We start from the raw sequence: 21972 nt of genomic DNA on the forward strand, positions 1-21972 counted from the left end.
GTAGATCACACTTTGAGAAGTACGGTTCTATGTGATTGCTTCAGATGTAACTGCTACTTCACTAATTTTCTCTTTGGCTCTGTCTAATCTTCTATTTAATTCATTCAGTGAGTTTTAAAATTCAAATTCAACAATACTTTTCATTTTTTTAAGGTTGTTTGGTTCCTTTCAAGTGTGTGTGGTTCTTTTTTCAGAGTATTCTATTCTTTTATTAGAATAAAAATACTCATTTATCTTGATAATAAATTTATGGTTCTTTTTTTTTTAAGATTTTATTTATTTGAGAGGGAAGAGAGAGAGAGAGCTCAAACAGGGGAAGAGAGAAGCAGACTTCTCACTGAGCAGAGAGCTTGATCCCAGGACCCAGAGATCATGGCCTGAGCTGAAGGCACATGCTTAACGGACTGAGCTACTCAGGTCCCCCTAGATTGTTTTCATCTGTGGTTTTTAGAGGGCTAATTTTTTCATTTCTTGTGTGTAATGATGGTCCTTCGTGGTAGTTTGGGTGGTCTCTTTTCCCTCGTTTTGTGTAGTTGTTGGTTTTTACTTTTTTTTTTTTTTTGTGAACTCCTTTCTTAGTAGGGACTGCCTGTGTGTGTGTGTGTGTGTGTGTGTGTGTGTGTGTGTGTGTGTGTCTGTACTGGATTGTGCAGGAGCCTCCACAAGTTCTCCTTTTGTATCTGTGAGTGCCCTAAGGACTCGGTGATCCTGGGTCAGTGCCGATGTTAATTTCTGGCTTTTTAGTTTCCCCTCTATAAAGGATCCTCCTGTACGTGCAAACACCCTAGCTGGGATTATAATCACTGGCCTGTTTCTTTCCCCCTGAAGGGTCCTGGCCAAGGTTAAGCATCCTTGTCACTTTCTGGTGGATAGAGAATTGCCAGTTTGAGGCTATGGCTCCTTACTCCCCAAGTGTGGCTCTTATAAGTACTCTTCTCCTTCTTTCTTTCTTTCTTTCTTTCTTTCTTTCTTTCTTTCTTTCTTTCTTTCTTTCTTTCTTTCTTTCTTTCTTTCTTTCTTTCTTTCTTTCTTTTTCTATTTATTTTAGAGTACATGAGCAGGAGGCAGGGCAGAGGGAAAGAATCTCAAGTAGATTCCTGGCTGAGTGCAGAACCAGATACTGAGCTTAATCTCAGGACCCTGAGACCATAACCTGAGCCGAAATGAAGAGTCGGACACTTAACCAACTGAGCCACCCAGGCGCCCCTCTAAGCCCTTCTTTTCAGACTTTCGTGTTATATTCAACTGACTACCTACCTGGAGGTTTATATCCCTGGCTTTTTTAATCTATCCTGTGACTGTCTTACCTGTTACCAGCTGGTGTATTTCATGTTGATTTCTTCTTCCTTTTATTGAAGATTGTCTGGCCCTTTTTCTAATTTCGACCATATGGACTAGCTTTTGAGCATGATGGAGTTTTCAAGAGAACTCTTATTTTATTGTACAGAATTTCTAAATCATAATTATTTCACAGAGGGTTGCTCCTACCCTTATATTAATCATACTTTTCACTCAGAAATGGGATTCTATTTTAATCTCCCAAAGATAGGTTAGTATATAGTGGAAAGGGAATTAAGCTTCTGCTAGGAATGAACTGATACGATAAACACAAACATCCACACAAGTATGTGCATGGTTTGCACAGGAAAGAAGAATATTCGACACAGATTTGACTGTATCTCACTAGCCTTCATTAACTGCAGGACCTGTCATAAACATGGATCTCATGTGAGCAGGAACAATAGTAGGTGATCTTTATGGAATGTTTACTGTATGCTAAGGAATATGCTAAGCACTTTGTATAGATTTTTTTTTCATTTAAACCTCCCAACAGCCCCTTGAGGAAGTTATCTTCATGTTGAAAATGAGTCTCAGAGAGGTTAAGTGACTTTCCTGAAGTCACAGAGCTTATGTGGTGAAGCTGGGATCGGAACCCACTCAGATTCCAAAGGAACTGCCATCAGTCATAATGCTTCATATTCGTATCATCTATGAATCTCCATACATTCTCTCAGTCTTCATCTGAGTTTTTTGAGGTGGAGAACTTCACTCTCTGATTTTTACGAAATGTACTTTCCATTGATTTTTTTTCCCCCTTAAGAAAAGTATTGGGTAATTGAAATCAGATTGGATTTGAGGCTGTGTTGATGGAAGTACACATGAGATGTGGGCTGAAGCATTCAGTGTAATTTTTCTTTCCATCAGCTAATTTTTAAAGTATTAAGAAAGTAGATTCTGATACTAACAGGGAAGATTTAAATTCTCTTGAGAGCTTGGTATTAAATAATTTTCTGGTAGTGCATTTCACGTTTTTAATCTCCTCTCATCGCAGGGTACCTGAAGCTCTGGGAATGCTCCTTTGCACTTTCCAGGAGCAGCCACACCTCCTCCTTGTGGCTTCCTTCCCCTTCTCCCCCACCCCCAATACCATCCCTTCACCACTCCATTCATTCCCCAGCTGCTCCTTCAATATTGTTGTCATTGGGGTACTTTGGAAACAGCCAGATTCTTTGGAGTCTGTAAGCCGAAAACAGACTGCTGCTCCTATCTGGTGCACAGCTTGCCTCAGAAAACAAGGAGTTAAAAAGAAAACTGGACTGTGACCGGCTGTGACAACTGTCCTAGGGGGCGCTGTAGCAAGCTCTGGCAGTGACTCATGCTGCTCTGTCACTTGGATCAGCATTGGCCCCTGCCACGCAGGCGGCCAGGTGGGGTTACAGCCAGAGCACGCACAGAGTGGGGAGCATGAAGCCTGCACTGCGGGGGCCGTGATGCCAGGCTTGCCAACTCAACCGGCCGGCTTGTCACAGACACCTCAGCCTGCAGCCATGGTAACATTTCTGGCCCACTACACCCCCCGGAGCCCACCACAATGAGCAGCCTCCCGGTGACTGATGGACCAGTGTCCCCCTCCCTGACCAAGAGAACTTAGTAGGTCTGCAGAAAGTGGAGAAGATGTAAGATGCCCTTAGCCGGGAGTCATGCCTTAACGAGGTAGGACGCAGATGTCCATTGGTGCATTTACACCATCAGCGCACAGGGGTGCTGTAAATCATTGGGAAGAACTTTATTTGGCTGGTGTTTCATTATGCTGATTAAACTGCGGTGGATTTGGGCAGCATGATTGAGGTGGGGAGGAGGGATAATGAACTAAAAAAAAAAAAGTGGTTGATAAGAGCTCTGAGCACACTCATCTGGCTATGAATGAGCTAGACTGCAGTGCTATCCTAACACGAGTTACATACCTCCCAGGTCCTCTTTCCTGCTCCTTCCTCTCATTCCAGTTAATCCATGAAATGTAGAAATTCCATCTTATTTCAGTGATTAACATTAAATATTAATGATTTAGAGCTGTCCAGAAGAGGAAATAAATAGGTGTGGGTCAGCTGGCATGCTGGCACCAGCCAGCCTGATGCTCTGTCGAAGCCTTCTGGAAATATCAGGAATGAGCAGCTGGCTCCCATGAGTTCCCCAAAGTGCTTTTGTTCCACCAAGTGACCTGTTTGAGTTTCTCCTTCAATTTCCCCAGTGGGGAAGGCAGCCGGTCTGCCGGTTGGTGGCCATGTTGGCAGAGAAGGGGTTAATCTCTTGTTGCTGGAAGAGCCAAGGCTGGGTCTGCCTGTGTGAGCTAGATTGAAAGCAGGCGCTGCAGTGCCATCGCGAACGCTGAAGGAGTAAGACGATTTTCTCCGCAACAGTGTTGAATCTGGCTGAATTTTTCTCTCCCACTTCTTCTTGTTTTTCTTTAACCAGCTCCTCCCCCCTTCGTTCCCACCCTCAAGTCTGATGATGACACCTCCAATTTTGATGAACCAGAGAAGAATTCGTGGGTTTCATCCTCTCCGCGCCAGCTGAACCTCTCAGGTTTCTCCGGTGAAGAACTGCCGTTTGTGGGGTTTTCGTATAGCAAGGCACTGGGGATTCTTGGTAGATCTGAGTAAGTGAAAATTTTACTTTCTAAGGACCTGCACTGATGTGAGGCATACAGAGCCCAAAGGTGGTGATGGTGGGGGGTTGGGGGGGTAGGGTTGGGGGAGTGCGGCGAAGGGAAGCTGTTAATCAGCCTGCATTTGGGAAGCAGTTTACCTGTCTGGGCTTTGGCGGGGTAGACTGTTAGTATTCTCATTTTGCTGTGTTTAAGGTTTATCTTTCTGTCCCTAGCCTCATAATTGTCAGTCGGGTACTTTGGGTTAGTTTTTCAGTGTTTGGGCTTCTTTAGGGGGGAGGAAATAGTGGGGGATATCTAGCAGTGCAGATCTTTGGTGGAAGGAGAAACATGCAGGGTTCAGATGAGCCATCAATCTATTTATCCATCTGTGTATCCATCTCTCAGGTGGGTGGATGGAGGTTGCTATCTTGGCTGTACTGAACGAGATCTCATAAGCAAAAGGTTTCCTGATGGGCTTAGCTGAGCTGCAAGTGGCTCTACCAGAGCTCTAACAGATAGATGGTGCTCAGCTCCGCTAGAAGTCTGCTGCAAGATCAGGGATCTGGCCGCTGAGCTTCTCTGAGCTGGCGGAGCACTGGCAGCCAGAGAGAGCCCCGTTACTGTGAGCCACCAGGAGGGAGTATGATGTAGCCGAGTCACTGATTCACAGGAACTGGGCTTCACAGGGAAAACAAACCAACAAAACAGGAGACTAGAAAATGGAAGTATAAACATCACTATAAACCTCTTGACACGCCAGGTCTTTTCTCCATTCTTGAAAAAGCTCACGAAAAATGCATGAACATGGCACTTGGGACTGGAGGGTCCTGGCTTCCAGCCTCCTGGAATTTCTGTAAATAATGCAGTAGCTTCTGTGGATGTAGGAGCTTGGTGTCTTGCTTCGTTCTGTGATCCCGTGACATTCTGCATTGAGAGGCATGAGTTCACTGGGAAGGTCTTGGAGCAGGTTGTGTTATTCCCCCAGTGCCTTGGCTTTCCCACCTGGAGGCTCTTGGGGGTAACCTTAGGTAATTAGTTGCTGCCCACTTAGGAGACAGCAGAACTGGATTTTCTCCTTGGTAGCATCCATTCCTGATTTGTTGCGCTTGTAGTTTAGAGATCAATTTGAAGGCATGTGTTGGTTCTTGGATGGTGTCTCCCCATGTGTGCTATTTTGACACTGATGTTCCTCAAAAGATTTCAGACCATCATGGGGAATTGGGCACTTGGTATTAAATAGGATTGTGGGCTGCGATTGAATCGGAGAGAGATTTTTATGTTGAAAGCTGCTGAGGTGGTCCTATTTTCCTTCTTCCCTGGAGTCTGGGTTTAATATCTGGGATTGCATTTTAGTCGCGTTGGCAGTGCCTTGCTGGCTAATTTTCTCTGCAACTCCAAAACAAGCTGGATGGTAGGATAACAGGCAGAGAGCTAACTTGCTGTTGAATGTGCCATCAGATGGATATGAAATGGCCCAGCAGGGCATTTGAAGAGCAGGGCAGAAGTGGAGGCCTGACGCCGAAGGATGCGTGGTTGGCGGGCAGCTTACCATGGACAAACGCAGCATACTGAAGGTCACACATCGGACTGGAGGGAGATGTGGAGAGTTCTAGTTCTGGTCAGCAGTGGGCTGGCTGGCCCAGAATGAAAGCTTGCGTGGGATACCAGTGATCTGGAAATTTAGGGAGTACTTGAGGGAATTCGATTTTTGGGGGGCAAAGGCAGAATGATGGGGGATCTTAGGCATTGCAATTAATCTAAAGCAGTGTGTGATTAATGGCTTATCGTTCAGGAAGCCTGAATTGCCTCTGCTCTTCACAGAAAGCTCAGTTAAGAGAGCTCTCTGATGGTGGGAGAGTTGGGGGGGGGGTGCGGGGGAGGATGCATCTCAGTCTTAAGGCCCAGACACTCGATAAATATTTGTTGATTTAATTTGCTCCTGATTCCCCCCCTCCCCAGATTGTGTTTGTATTGCTCATTGTATTTGAAGATAGGATATTTCACCTTTGATAGTTCACAATACGTCTTTGGAGCATAACACGAGCATCTGTTCATGCCCCAACAGAATGCTTAATAAGATTCTCATAAAAAGGAAAAAAACCCAAGTCCATGCCAATAGAACTGTGTATTTCTTATCTGGAAGGTGGGATTGGAGTATACCTGCCTTTGGGGAACTTTAATGTCTTTGCCATGGCAGTTTGGGGTTGGAATCAGAAAGATACTCTCATCTCGTGTCTTTTAATGTGATTTTGCTGTCGGATTTGGCTCTTCTGCCATGGGCAGCCCTACAGGTAAAACCTACAGCATCATTGTAGAAATCCACTCCACCTGTTGGATGTTGGTGACCCTGGACAGATCGCATTATTATTATTTAGAAATTCAATAAAAGATGCAGCGATGAGATTAATAGCCCCTGCAGTTCTGCGGACATAGATACAAAATTCATTTAGAGGTGGGAAGAGGCATTTTCTGGGGGTCCCACCACTGCCACCAGGGACCTGCTGTTTTTCTTCCTGAGCATCTCCTTCTCACTTCCCTGTTCTCAGCATCCCAGGTTTTTATTTACACACAGGGATTACCTCTGCTTTTACTCACTCTTCACACCACCGAGGAGATTGCAGATGCTGCTGTGCTGCACTGGGGAAATTGACCCCAGATCTGTTACCCGTGAATTGAATGAAACGTTCAGAGGTGGAGCTGAATGAATGAGGAGTTTTCAGGCGACTCTGGTAGTGAGAATGATTTTAATTGTTGTGATTGTTGGTTGCTTTTTAGGATCCTTTTTTGGGACCCCAGACAATTTTTCAGCCCGCCATGGAGTGCATCATTATTTTAGGCTCAGCAAGAATCTTGATCTCAGCATTCTGTGTCTGAAGTATCGTGGGCGTTCCTTGCAGCTTGAGTTGGAGGGAGCAGGAGACATTCTACCCAACCAGTTTTGGTTGTCTTTGGGGTGGGATTCTGGAGAAGCTGGTGCTGGAGGGTGAGGGAGTGTCTGGCTCGCAGCCCTTTTTCTTTTTAACTGACAATAACCCAGGCCACATCCCTAAGCTCTGGATGCCTGGTTGTTTCTCTGAGCCTCTGTTTGCTTGAATTTTATAATATGTTAAAGCTGTATGTTAGAGGTTTAAAAATAAAATGGATCCCAGCTCTTTTCCTTCCCCTGTCAGCAGGGGTGCATTTCTTTAGGTCCCTTTTTCCTCCTAGATCTGAGACACTGCCTCATTTAAGCTCTGGCTGAAACAGTGCATTTCTTCAAACCTTCATATAAACTCTAGAAGGAAAAAGCCAGTTGGTTTTATATTTTGCATGAGTTTTACACATGCTGGTTTGATGCTTTTGGAGAACTTGGACATCTTGGAGGAGCAAAGAGATCTCGCTGAGGCTGGAATCTGTGGGATGCCAGTGTCTGAATAGGCTGTTTTTAGGAAGGGGGGGCTCTGCCTTCCTTTTGGCTCAGGGCTCTTTTCTTTCCTTCTGGGTGATCAGAAGTTTCATTTTGGAGTCAGCTATCTAAATACTGTGGAGGATTGAAAAATGGCTTCCACCATTGCCTTCCCAGATTTTAGGGAACCAGATTTTGGTACCTCTTTCTTGCTCTGTCAGATGCCAGTTTCCTCAACTGCAAAGTGGGGTGGGGGGTGGGTAATGATTCCTTCCTCTTAGGGCTTTTGGGAGGATTATATGAAACACATAAAGCGCTTGATCTTGTACTTGGCACATGGAAAAGTCTCAGTACACGTTCACTGTTATTATTTTTGTTATCACCAGTTTGCTAGTCTATATATGCACAGCGGTTCTGTTTATACCGAGAGGATATGGAAGGCACTCAGCAATAATGAAGTAGACCAGTTGTGCCAGAGCAGAAACCCAGCCTCCCAGACCCTGAGAGTTTTCTACTAGAGAAGCTTAAAGGTCCTGACCAACCACAAGTTAATATGGAGTTGCCAGATACCTGCAGGTAAAAGGTGGTTGTGGGGATGGAATGGCCTGGGGGGCAGAATTAGAAGGCCCAGTCCCAGAATGAATTCCTTCCCATCAAGTTGAATAAGTCCAGGCATATATGTCTGAAACCATCCAGGGGACAGAGCGCAAACACCTTTCCTGTAGACTATCATGGTACAAATGGGATATCTGACTGCTCCAGGAGTTAGCAGAGGAAGGCAGCCTCCCTCGTGGGGGCACTTAATGGGTAATGCCAACTCATGATTCTTGCCAAATTACAGTGATGATCTTTGTTGGAATGTCTGTCCATTTCCCTGTCAGCTGTGGTCTCAAGAGCAGGGCTGGGTCTGATTCATCCTGGTTCTCCTGGAGTGCAGGGCATGGTAGACCCTCAGTAAATATTTGTGCTGGAGGCTGAGTGTGTTGGCACACTAATGGCAGATGAGATATTTGGCTTTTCAGAAGACAGTGGATTTGGATGAGAGAGAAAAGAGCATTTCAGGTGGATTCAAGTAGTAACAACAGCTCATCCATACAGGGCACCAACTCTCTACCAGGCTCTGTCCTAAGCACTTTACACAGATTAGCTCATTTAAACTGCATGATGGCTCACAAGGAGGGTACTGTCATTATTCCCATTTTATGTGTATGGAAACCAAGGCATGGAGTGATTAAGCAACTTGCCTCAAGGTCATCCAGCTCAGCTGGAAGTTGAACCGAGACAATGTGGCAGCTCAAGAGTCTCTTAGCCACTGTGCTGTGCTGCCAGGTATAAATGCTGCTGACAGGAGAAATTAGGAGATTTGTGTGGGGTCCTCAGGTTCACATGCTTGTCAGAAGTAGTGGCCCATTCTGGGGAATGACGAGCAGTGGGGTTGGGGCAGGATGAGATGAGAACTGACAGGTGTCTAACAGCTAGGTTTTGTTTTCAATCTCTGCAAGTTTTTTGAGTAGGTAGACTATGTGGTCTTAGAATTTTTTTTTTTTAATTCCTCCTCTCAGAAACTATTCCCTGGTGTGTGTGTGTGTGTGTGTGTGTGTGTGTGTGTACATAAACACATGCATATATACTCTCTCTCCGGAAAATTCTTTGCTTGAGTGTAAGCTTGATGAGCATGGGGAATTGTGTTGACCTTGCCCTCCACTGTGACTTCAGGCCAATCATATCCAAGGCGCTCAATAAGCATTTGGTGAGTTGGCCCAAGTCATTTTTATAGCTGCATCTTTCAATTTGTCGATGACAAAGTGTCTATGCAAATCTATGTTTTATACATCCAGCTGCCTTCTGTCATTTATCTTGGGGATGGCTTACTTACTCCAGCGGGTGATGACCTGAATTTTCTAATCCGTCCCATTTCCCTTTTATTGAAATACTTGGGAGGGTGGGAAGTCTTCTCTTAAAAACTGTCGTCTTTTCCTCATCCAGCCCAGGGCTGTTTGTCATTGGGCATGCTACCTCCAGATCCCTACTGCAACGAGCCTCATCTCTCTCTTTGGAGTTTAAAAAACAAAACAAAACAGTCAGGAACAACAGAATGTGTTCTGGTACACAAAGGTGTTCATCCTCTGTACTTCTCAAATAAGTTAACAAAAGCAAAACCCAAAAACATGATTAGCTGCTGCCCGCAGTTCCTGCCCTCTGATGGTTCTGTTTTGCTTCCATTCCACCATCATCCAGACTAAATATCGGACATTTGCCTTTGTTTGTTGTGTGTTGAGTTCTCTCCTCTCATTCAATATCTTCTTTCCCTTAGTCAAGCACATCTTGTTCTACTTGCCTTATTCTGTTCTCTATTTAGACTGTGCGTGCTTGCCTCGCGGGCCTGGCAGGACCATTTTGCCGCCCTCTTGTTTGTCTTAAAGATACCTTTAGGAAATATAATCCAAACAAGCCTAGCCCAATCCTGAAGATTAGGCTCCAAAAGATCTGTCAAGTGTGTTTTTTGCTGGCCTACACATGCTAATTTGCATGGTTGCCTCAGATCCCTTAAGAAGACAGTAATTGACTAAATGGTGCTATGTGTTCCCAAGCTCTGCGCCAGTTTGGCACCTCTTCCTTTGCCTAAGTGAATTTCTCTTCTCTCTGTTTTACGTGTCTTTTGTCTCCTGACCTCTGTCACCCTCCTTTCTCTGAACAGCTTTGTGAAAGAGTAGCCTACACTTCACGCCCTTTTTTTCCAGTCTCTCCAACCCCCTGGAAATTCCTGTCTAAGCAGCTACTGATTCCACCTGACCACCAAAGCCAGTGATTTCTCACCTTGCCAGATGATATCGTCACTTACCACGTGTGCCTTGAAACTCTGCTTGCTTCTCTTCCATGTTGTGGAAACTCCGTTTTCCCTCCTACCTCTCTGACTGCTAGTCTCACTGCTTCTTGGCTGTCCTCTTCTGTTCCAGGTCCTTGAAATGTTGCACTGTCTCCTCAAGTTCCATCGGTTGCCTTTTTAGCCTGGTCTTGCTGATCTCATTCAGTTCCTTGACTTACATGCTAGTTTCCTCATGGCTTTCCTCCCCATGTGCCCTGTGTTTGTTCTTGACGGATGTTCTACCAATTTCTATCCGCCCCTGTCCTCTGTTCCCTTGCAACACAGACTTACTGCTCACTCAGTGAGCTAATAGGTGCCAGTTTTGATTTCCTTGCTTCATTTAAGACACTACCACTTTCCGTACTCATCTAGACAAGAAAACTGAGTCATCTTAAGCTATTTCCCATCTCCCCCACCAGCCTATCATTTGCTAGGTCCTTTCTCTAAGTTGTACCTCTAGGATGACACTTGCATCCACACCCATCTTTCTGTCCTTAGTGCCATCCCTCATGGAGTTTTCCTTGGACTGTTGGAGTAGCCTCCTAACCGATTTCTCTGCCTCCAGTTTTCCTAGCTCTGATGTGTTCTCCACAGAGGGTGGAATTCTTCCAAAGCACAAGTTAGATGATGTCATTCTCCTGCTCAGACCTTCAGTAGCATCACAGTGTGCACAGAATTAATGGCCACTCCTGAACTTGGTATTCAAGCCTGGTAGGCCAAGACCGCAGCCTGCCTCTTCAGTCGTACCTCCTCCTTCTCCCCTGTGTCTGGGCACGCTTCTCAACGCTCGTTGAGGACAAGGACCATGTCTTCTACTTCTCTTCTGAAATAGCGCATTGCCCTTGGCAGGTCTTCAAATAACATTTGTCAAATTGAATTACACTAACGTGGCCAGGGATTATGTCATTTTCTTCTGCACAAGTGCTAATGTAAGCTGGCCTCTACAATTCTTGTGTGCCTAGAGCTATGCTGAGTGCATTACATGCATTATCTCCCTGGGTCTTCTCAGTCTTACCATGACTCTGTGAGGTAGTAGGTATTACCTCCATTTACAGATGAGGACACTGAACCTCAGTCAGGTTGGGTGCTTTTCCTGGGGTCTTGCAGATAGTAACACATCTGAGACTTAGGCCCATAGCTGTCTGCGTCCAGGAGCACTGTGATGTCCTGCCTCTAACTGTTGGGACTTCACTGGATTGTGCAAGACCTACGGGCTAGCCTAATAATAAAGCTAAAAGAATGACTCTTACTGAGAATTCACTACCAGACACTGTTCCAAGGGCTTGACGAACATTCTTGCTTAATCCCAGTAGCACCCATTGTTTTATAGATAAGAAAACTGATTATGAGGCTTGGGTTACCTTTTCTTTTTTAAGATTTTTAAATTTATTATCTGAGGGTGAGAGAGCACACGTGTGTGTGCATGAGCTAGGGGAGGGGCAGAGGCAGAGAGAGAGCGAATTCCAAACAGACTCTGCTCTGAGTGCAAAGCCTAGTGCAGGACTGGATCTCACCATCCTGAGATCACAGCCTGAACCAAAATCACGAGTCAGATGCTCAACCAACTGAGCCACCCAGGTACCTCAAAGTTTGAGTTCCTTAAAGTTCATGCACCTTGCATGTGGCAGTGAATGGCCAACTTTTCCAACTTTTTTTTTTTAAGATTATTTATTTATTTATTTGACACAGAAGGAGAGCAAGCACAAGCAGGGGCAACAGCAGAGGGAGAGGGAAAAGGAGAGGGAGAGGAAGAGGAGTCCCTGCTAAGCAAGGATCCCAATGTGGGGCTCCATCCCAGGACCCTGGGATCATGACCTGAACCAAAGGCAGATGCTTAACCAACTTTTGAGCCATCCAGACACCCCCAACTTTTCCAACTTTTAACTTTATTTTATTTATGTATTTTTAAAAAGGATTTATTTATTTATTTGTGTGAGAGAGAGCATGAGCGTGTGCACAGTCATCAGCGGGGAGGGGGAGAGAGAGTGAGAGGGAAAGGCAAACTCCCTGCTGAGCAGGGAGCCCAAGACATGGGGCTCAATCCCATGACCCCGGGATCATGACCTGAGCCAAAGGCAGACGCTTAACCAACTGAGCCACCCAGGCACTCCCGACTTTTAACTTTAGAGTTGACATGAGTATTCTTTATTTTGGGGGACAAACCATGGTATACTCATTAAAAGCCCAAGCTTTGGAATCAGGTAGATGTGGGTTCTATTCTAGGGTCTGCCACTCACCACCTGTGTGAATGAGGCATTTAACTTCTCCCAGCATCAATTCCATTTTGTATGAAGTTGGAGTTGTTACAGTGCCTACTTGCATTTTGTTGGGGGAACACGCAGAGCATTTAGTGTTAGCTCCTGAAGGGGAGTGAGTGTCCATTTCATATTTGCTCTTGTTATTTTGGGGTAAGGATGGGCCTGGGGATGCTTTCAATTCTCTCTTCTTCCCTGCTTGAGTTTATAAAGACATCTTGCTAGTAGTTTCTGCCCATTGAGAGAATCATGCTCCACGTGGGGTGCCTGACAGATGTCCTAATATCTCCATCCAATTTTTTATTCTGAATGGAGACCATGCTATGTTGGCTAAACTGGTTCTTTCCATAAAACATGCTTGAGGCTTCTGGTAGGATCTAGTTCCAGTGGGGTCTGGAATTTGGTGCTGGGAAAATGTGCTGTGCCTGACCTGGATGTCGTGCACTCCCACCCCCCACCCTCCCAGTGCTTGAGTGTCCCCTGGAGGGGACAGTGTGTGTGTTATCATGACACTGCTGTCCTAGAACCAATGTATCTGGGCATCTCTCAGGCAAGGGCCAGAAATCTTTATTGTGCCAGCATTGATTCAGTGTGCTTCTTGTTTTGGATTCCTTTGTCCACTGTGACCTTTAAATTGAGGCTGCTGGGCCACAGAAATATTTGGCATCCCATTCATTCACTCCACAAATATACTCTTCTAGGCCTCCTCATGGCATAACTGAACAAGACGGACAAGGTCCTTGCCCTCAAGAAGCTAGCATTCCGTTGGGGGAGACAGAGGATAAATATGTTTATAAAGAAGAGATTTTCAGATGATGGTGAGGGCTGTGAAGAAATTAGAACCTGGGATGGGGAATGACCAAATAGATCCCTGAGGCAGGGATTAGCCTGTGGGTGTCCAGTGAGCACAAAGCCCAGTAGGGTAGTTGGAGCTTCTGGATGCCTGGGGGGCATAGTCTGAGTTTTGAGGTAGGATGGGCCTTCTGGTGTTTGGCTTTTGAGTGGGGATGTGGTATACGTGGTTCTCATTGACTGTGTGTGCTGGATGGAAAGGCGACAAGAGTTGGACTCAAGGAGATCAGTTAGGTCACCACAGTCATCCAGGTAGGAGGTGGAAGTGTGTCAATGGAGGTAACTCACAGAGCGAGGCACTAGTTTAGAGGGGGGACTGTGTGAGAAATCACACGAGTAGCTACATTTTCATTAATAATGTGATTTTAAATAAATGATTCTTGAGTTACATATTAACCATTCCAAAGCAAATGCTCTAATTCAGCTGGAGACCACTGCTCTGTGTGTGTGTGTGTGTGAGAGAGAAGAGAGAGAGAGAGAGAGAAAGAGAGAGAAAGAGAAAGGATATGTGGAATGTATGGGTGGCTAAGGGTGCCCCAAAGTTAGCTAGACTCAGAAATTTTAGTAGAGCTGTATTTTTAATATTTAAGTGTTCATGATGGACACCACTTGTGTATTTTAAAATGGGCTTATAAAGTTAGTTCATAAATTTCAGAATGCTCAATCTTAAAAGCCAATATATTTTTGGAACAGAATGCTGATGAGTGTTTTATTTTTTGCACCATATTACATCTTGCAGTTGCATGTATTTTTAGTGCTGTTGGCCACAATTAAGGTAGGGCCCTCAGCTGAGCTAATTTTGATTCCCTGGGTTTAGACTCAAGTATCCATTCTTGGTTATTTCAAGAATATCTGTGATCTGTGTTCTCTGTGATCTGGTGGCATCTTCTGAAGTCTTAGGATCATCTTCCTAAGGGAATAAATGGATGGCTTGGTGCTTAAGTGTGATCTTAATTATTATAATAGTGACGAGAGAGTACTCAACACATATACTTTCTTTAGGATGGAAGTACAGATTGTATTCTCTCTTGATATGAAGTGTTCTCTTGGTAGCTTTATTAAGGAATTTTTTTTGAGTCATGTGGATTATTATAGATGCCGGGAAAACTGCATTTTATCATTTGTACTTAAATGTTGAGTTACATGGAAAGCAATTTTTAGGTCACATCTAACACATTTTAAGAAAATATTCTTTCTGCTACAGCAGAACCAACTAAGCCTAACCTTCCCTCTGTGTGTCATATACCATTACCTCTATTAATACTCTTTGGGCTCCTATAATTATAAAGCAGATGTGTATATCAGGAAGAGACGTTGATTTCAGAGTAAATTTTTCTAGAAAATAGAAGCCGAAAAAGAGGAAAACCCAAACTTGGCTTCGTGCTTGAAGAGACAGCACTGCTGTGTGTGGGTGGGTGGCTGCATGCACCCGCTGCTCAGAAGTGCCTTTTCTCTCCATGGGTATAACTGGCTGTGTATCAGAGATGTGGCCAAGAAGAGTAGGCAAGCAATGTGTGGGCAGGCCGCATGTTCTTTTATTAGCATCCTCATTGTACTGCATCTCATCGAGCCCGGAGCATGAACCAGCCTGGGCCTCTAAAGTCTGTACTGTTTCCTATTTAATTACCCCCCTGAGCTGCCAAAGGAAGGAGGAAGAGTTGTTCTTGTGTGTGCATTGAGCTGTTTCTAGGGGTGACTGTGGACTGACCTGAATGGATATTCTTGGGCATGTGGGCCATTCTAGGCTCAGCTTTGGAGCTGCCCTCTCAGCATTGTACATAGCCAGTCATGGATACAAGTTCCCTTCCCTTGAGTGATCCATTTCCCTTTCTTTTATGAGTTTGCTCCTGTGGGTCTCTGCAGCACTTTTTTGGGGTTGCCTTTCTTGGGTTTGTCCAAGATCGACCAGTCAAGAAGTAGCAGAGTTGGGGTTTGAACCCATGGCTATTGGGTTGCAGAGCTCAACTTTGAACCAAACCCAGTTCTACTGCCCTATACCTGCACCCACATCATCATAATGGGGTAGGAGCATGTAAAGCATGTAAGCTATTTCCTTAGCTTTAGTGCCATGAGATAACAATATCCCACCTCAAAGGATTGTTGGGTGAGTTCAGTGAAGTAACTTGTAAAGTATCAAGCACGGTGTTGGATGTGTAGTTAAGTGCTCAATAAATGAACCCTATTATTGATGACAAAGGTAGTGGCATTAACTCTCTCTCCCTCATTGCTACTTGTTGGGGGACAGGAAGTCTGACTTTCTTAACAAAGTGTCTACATGAAAAACAAATAGAATACAAATATGTTGAGCCATACCTGTTTCCCGTATGTTTCTCTTACGGAAATAATTCATGGAAATGGCATATTGCAGTTGACTTATTAAAAATAGGTGTAGGAATAGTCTTTAATCACTGCCTGAAATCTGTACATTGTCTTGAAATTCATAGCCCACCATGATGAACTTCAAAATTGTATCCCTACTCAGAGTGACCAAAAGGCACCAGCACCAAATGGCCTGGTCAAAATGCCATCTCAAACCAAATGCTAGGGACAGTCATCCTCTGAGTTTTAAATGCCTAGATCCAAAATCATGTTTTCTTCTATTTAGCATCCTGGTTCTCAATTCTCTCTGTATGTTAGAATCACCTGAGAGCTTAATAAAAATGGTGCTGCCCAGGCCGCGCTCCTATTCTGTCTCTGGTTTAATTGGTCTAGTTGGGCCCTGGACATTAGGGTTTTGTTTTATTTATTTATTTTTTTAAAGACAGTATATTTTTAAGAGCAGTTTTAGGCTCACAACAATATTAGCAAGAGGTGCAGAGATTTCCCATTTATCCTCAAATGTGCGCAGCCTCCCCCATCATCAACATCCCCCATCAAGAGGGGTATTCTTGTTACAGTTGATGAACCTGCACTGACACGTCATCATCACCCCCAAGTCCATGGTTTACCGTAGAGTTCACTCTTAGTGGTGTGCATTTCATGGGTTTGGACAAATGTATAATGGTACGGATCCACCGTCATAGTATCACATGGAGTATTTTCGCTGCCTTATGTCAGTATTTTATAAAAGCTTTCCAGGTGATTCTAATGTGCAGCCCAGTTGAAGACCAGGGAAGTTCCAGAAAGCAGTGAGGACCTTCTCCCCCCTCCATTCCTCCAGCCTTAGGTACAAGCTGGGTTCAGGACCAGCATTCTTACCACAGCTTTTTTTAGATGTGATTTTTATTTATTCTAAAAAAAAAAAAAAATTATTTAGCACCTTTATTCTGAAGAGCTCTTAATTGCTGTACTTAGAACACCTAAACAGTGAACATTTGTCAAGCATCAAAATAGCTATCAAAATAGAAAGAGGGAGTTGGATCTCCAGTGATAAGGAGACGTATCTCACAGACTCCCGTGAGTGCAGGTGAATGGGTGGGAGGCACACATCCCCTTGATTCTGGGCCCCATTAATGAGTGACCTAGAAACATTTATTTTTTTATGAATAAGCAATCATCTTAAAGTGTACCCAAGCAGCACACTTTAAACAGTAAACGCTGCTGGATCCTGTCCTCCATGTGTCATCAAGTTTTGGGGCCACCTCCCACCCCAACATCATGTACCCCCTGTAATCGTTCTTTTAGAAGGGGATAGTTCTGTATTCCGGCACAGAGAGCTATGGCCTCTGCTGTCATCCCTGACCTAGGTCATTGTGTAACTTAGAGATATGTGGGTGCCTCCTGATTACTAAAGGATGGACCCCATCTGTGGATCATCCCTCCCTCCGTGGGGGGTTTGGGTCTCCTTCTCTAGAGCCTATCCCCCAGAGTGAAGTCAGGAATAAAGGAAGTAGCAAAGGCAACCCAAGGTCATGCCAAGCAACCCATTTCATCTCAGATTAAAAAGAAAAAGTGTGTTCTGCCTAGATTTTAGATAGACAATAGGCTAGTAGAGCTGTAGAACTTGACTAAAAATCTTTTGCCAAAAGTGATATGAAAAATTTGTTTCTGGATTTCAATCCCTCTTGCCCATTTCTGTGAATAATCAGCATTTGTTTTAATGCAGATAATAGCACAGAACACATTCAGCTCCCCGAGTTTTACTATTTCAAGCAACTGTTTTAGGCTTGCGAGGCATGTGCTATTTATTTACACTATTGCATGGGCTGTGTTGATAGAGATGACAATGATGATAGTAATGGTTGACATTTATTGAACCCTCATAATGTGCCAGGCACTCTGCCAAGGGCGATAACCGGCTCATCTCGTTTAACCCTTGGAAGAACTCTTTGAAGTAGGTTGAGAATTATCCCCATTTTACAGATGAGAAGACCGAGGCTCAGTGAGTGGCAGAGTCAGATCTTGAACAGAGCAACATGATTCCAGTGTCAACTCACTTGGCTGCCCTGCAGTGTTGTATGTAGGGAGCTGTCACTAGAACAGTGAGCCAGCACTGCTGTGCCGGCCCTTGTCACTGGGCCAGGGAGAGACGTCTAAGTTGCTAGAGGAAATGGACCTCATTTAGGCCAGAAAAGTAGTTTGGGGCATCAGAACCTCTGCCAGCAGTTCTCTGGCCCTACCCTTCACCAATCCCGGTGTTCATGCCCAGGGTGCCAAACACCGAGGGCAGGTGCCCTGGGTGAGAAGTGTCCTCTCCACCCATAAGGCACTGCTCCCAGGGATGAGGCAGAGTGTGTGAGTTATATATACATGTATGGGTAAGTGCCTCCGTTTTGTGGAGAGTGCCTCACCCTTAGCCCACTCTCGGGAGGCCATGCTGCATTGTCTTTATGTTTCTATCCCGGGTGCACTCTCAGGTGTATCTCAGTCTCTGTGCTTCCAGCTCTCTGTTGAGACCAGCAGAAAGCACTTATTAATTGGCAACCTCATCATCTATAAGATGGGGATAATAAATTGTATTTGCCTCCTAGAATTATAGAGAATAGAGTTAAGACCTATCTAGCTCTAGCCCCGAGCTGTGTGTGTGTGCATGCATGCGTGTGTGCGTGTGTAGTCCCAGGAAGTGTACCAATTTCCTGTTGCTGCTGTAACAAGTACAAATAAGTGGCTTAAAACAGCACAAATGTATCACCTTGGAGTTCTGGAGGTCAGGACTCTTAGATGGATTTTGCTGGGCTGAAATCAGTGTAGACAAGGCTGCACTTGGTGGAGCCTCTATGAGAGAATCGGTTTCTTGCCTTTCCCAGCTTCTAGAAGCCACTCAGATTCTTTGGCTTGAGACCCCTTCTTCCACTTTCAAAGCTAGCAGTGTAGCGTCTTCAACTCTCTCTCTCTCTGACTTTGACCTTACTTCTGCTGTCATATCCCCTTTCCTCCTCTACATCTGTCTCCAAAGGACCCTTGTGATAACATGGGATCTGCCCAGATTATCCAAGATAATCTCTCCATCTCAGAATTGTTCACTGAGTCCCAGCCACAGAGTCCTTTTTGAGTCCCTTGCCTCAACATCACATAACAGATTCACAGATTCCAGAGATCAGGATGTGGACAGGTTGGGAGTGGGGGACATTATTTGGCCCCCACAATGAGCATTAACTGTTTTGATAAAATGAAACAGAAGCAAATTGGCTATCTTGGGGATGGAAGAACCAGTAATGCAATTGATATAGTTACTAATGTTTGTTAGGCACTTGCTGGGCTAGCTCACTCTTGCCTCAGGGCCTTTGCATCCCATTCCCCTTTTCTGGAGCTTGTTTCTTTCCAGAGCTTTGGATGGCCAGCACCTTCTTACCCTTTAGGTCCCAGCTCAAATGACAACACTCAGAGAGGCCTTTCCTGGTCCCCCTGGCTTATACCAGGCCTTGTATCCATTTCCTCTCACACATCATAGCACCCTGTTTTCTCCTTTGCTATCATCAGCAACCCTTTGGTTTCTGTGTCTCCCTGATGCATTTTGTCTGCCCTCCGTGGACGTCAGCTCTGGATAGGCAGGGGCTCCGTCTGTCTTGTTCATGTGCATATCTATTCAGTGAGTAAGTGAAAGAAGGCACAATAGGCACAATGGTGTGCATTTAATGCTCATACTCCCCTTTGTGGGAGGTCCCTGCGTCATCCCACCTCATAGATATGGCAGCCAAAGGCCCAGAGGGGCTGAGACCTTGCCTCTGGTCAGTAATGCCTGAGTGTACGCCCAGGTCTGCCAGAGTTCTCGCTTCTGTCTGTCTCTCTGCTTTGTGGCCTCGATGTCATCAGAAGCTTCTTGAGCCAGCTCTGTTGATAGCCACAGAACTCTGGCAGGTCGGTCATCTTTGCTGTGGGTCCTGAAAGCAGCTTTTCAGAACCACCCACTGGCCACCTTGACACTGGCTTTCTTCTTACCCAGGTCTATCGTGTCAAGTCTGGACTCCCCTGCCAAGACTAGCTCCATGGAAAAGAAACTTCTCATCAAAAGCAAAGAGCTGCAAGACTCCCAGGACAAGTGTCACAAGGTATTTATTTCCGCAGCCGGCCTCCCTCCTTGCTCCAGGATCCTCCCGTCAATCTATGCCAAGGGATCCGCCTGGGGCCGCTGCTGGCACTGAGCCACCTGATCCATACCAAGCGGGCGAGGCGCTCCCTCCCTCGCTGAAGTCTCGCCTCCAGCAGCTCAGAGGGAGATGAATTCGGGCCTTGACGTTGCCGTAAATCCTTTAAATCTTAACCAGAGGAGGCCCTGGATTTAAAACGGCCCGTTCCTCGGCATGACCCAGCCAGATGTCTGCTTCTTCCGGCAGGTGGCGTGGGTCCTCACCTGTGGCCGAGATGCATCCCATCTGCTTTGAGTGATGCGAAGTCTCTCTTCTTAGTCCTTTAAAACTCCTGCTTATGTAACTGCGGCCACTGTGTTGACTATGCTCAACGTCTCTTAACACTCACTGTTCCTGCCCAGGCACAGCTCTCTGGAAGCTCATAAAACCCACTACTTGCCTGGGACTCCTCTAAGAGTGCAGACGAATACGTATCTCCTTGCCCTGTCCTGGATTGGTCCTCTAGATCTTTGCAAGGAGATGGGTGGGATCAAGATGGATTTGGGATAAAATTAAAGTGACGTGTGCCAAAAACCAAACTAAACCCAAAAAAGCATACAGGTGAAAAATGATGATTGTGGCTTCCTTGCTCCCTGGGCTAGAGAAGTGACCAAGTGTGAACCAAGTCTTGGATGAGAGGAGTGACTTAGCATTGGTGACTGTCTTTACGAAGAACTGTGCACTCCCGGGCGAAGAAGCAATGGTACTTCCTTCCCAACCTTTGGTGAATTAGTGCCAGCCCAGACCACCAGGTGGTTTCGGAGGCTGCTTGAGATTTGATTGCTCCTAACGAACCTCCACGGGCCCTTTTAACCTGTCGATGTGTCTGTTTCAGATGGAGCAGGAAATGACCCGGTTACATCGGAGAGTGTCAGAGGTGGAGGCTGTGCTTAGTCAGAAGGAGGTGGAGCTGAAGGCCTCTGAGACTCAGAGATCCCTCCTGGAGCAGGACCTTGCTACCTACATCACAGAATGCAGTGTGAGCCTTCCCCAAAGTCCCCTTCCCTTGGAGGCGGCACTTCCTGTTGTGTGTGTCTCATCCTGTTTCATGATGGCTTCATGAGGCACATCACAGCCAATGGCAGAGAGGAAAGAGAGAGAGGGAGTGTTCAGAGGCAAGATATGTGATACCCCTCAGGCAGGGTAGCCTGAGCCAGGCGGGAGGTCCCAGAACAGTGAGACTGGGCTCCAGGAGTCCAGGTAGGCTAAGGAGCCTGGACACAGGCACAGACGTTGCTGCAACGAGCGGCCCAGGGTCTGAACGCCTCCCATCCCCACCTCTCTGGTCTATATCTTGTTCACTACCAGCAGTCTCGGCAGCCCAACTCCTGAATAAGCCCAGGAACATGTATTTTAAATCTGCCTGAGGTCTGTTTTCCATTATTTAGAACCAGTGTAGCAACAAGAAGACTCAGCCTGTTAAAAAAAAAAAAAAAAAAAAAAAAAAAACAGACCCTCTGTCATTATTTACCATGTGATGTCCTTTTCTTTTCTTTTCTTTTTTAAAAATTTTCCTTTCCTTCACGAGAGTAGACTGTCTTCTCCATTGTCTCGTTAAATTTTTCATTCAGGTGTTTTTTAATGTGGCCGATTAAACAGTCTTCAGAAGTTGAATCACACATTTTTCAAGTTTTTTTTCACAAGGGAAAGGAAATCTATAGAACGTGGCTGATGAAGAATAACTGCTATGTTTCCATTCCAGATTTGGCTGCCTTTCAGTGGTGGGTGAAGTTATTCAGATATGTATTTCAGATCTGTATCTCAGTGCCACTGAAGCATTGAGGGAGCCTTATGGATGAAAGGTGGCCAGAAAACGTAAGCCAGGAGGTGGAATTAGACTTCTTGGAGTCTTAAATGGCAATTAGGCAAGAAGGAAGTCATTGCTACTTTGCAAGAGGGATCTAGACTGGAGAGTCCAATTACCGATAATTTGAGGATACCGATATTCCATAACGATATTCCAGAAAAGACCTTGTAGCCATCCCGTTAATGAAAGGCTAAGGGATCTCATTGGTTTTCAGTCCTGAATGTACAAGTAAGTATCTGCTAGGACAGGTAGATGGTGGTAGGAGGCAGGGTGTGATATCAGTTTGCAGTTTCAGGCCGGACCCACAAGGACACAAGGTTGGGATGTTTCTCGAACCAGGGGTTTTTACAGGATGAGAAAACTGGAGCCAGCA

At 45.3% G+C, this 21972-nt stretch overlaps 1 protein-coding gene across 1 annotated transcript in view; it reads left to right on the forward strand.

Moving 5' to 3' along the window:
• The window catches only part of CIT (citron rho-interacting serine/threonine kinase), a 164051-nt gene that overhangs the window by 60715 nt on the left and 81364 nt on the right, over positions 1-21972 (forward strand). The window contains 3 exon segments of the mRNA XM_055322904.1: positions 3754-3937; positions 19609-19714; positions 20628-20771. Coding sequence (XP_055178879.1) covers positions 3754-3937; positions 19609-19714; positions 20628-20771 — 434 coding nt within the window.

Source organism: Nyctereutes procyonoides, unplaced genomic scaffold, assembly GCF_905146905.1.
Source record: "Nyctereutes procyonoides isolate TBG_1078 unplaced genomic scaffold, NYPRO_anot_genome, whole genome shotgun sequence".
In the NCBI taxonomy this organism is placed as follows: domain Eukaryota; kingdom Metazoa; phylum Chordata; class Mammalia; order Carnivora; family Canidae; genus Nyctereutes; species Nyctereutes procyonoides.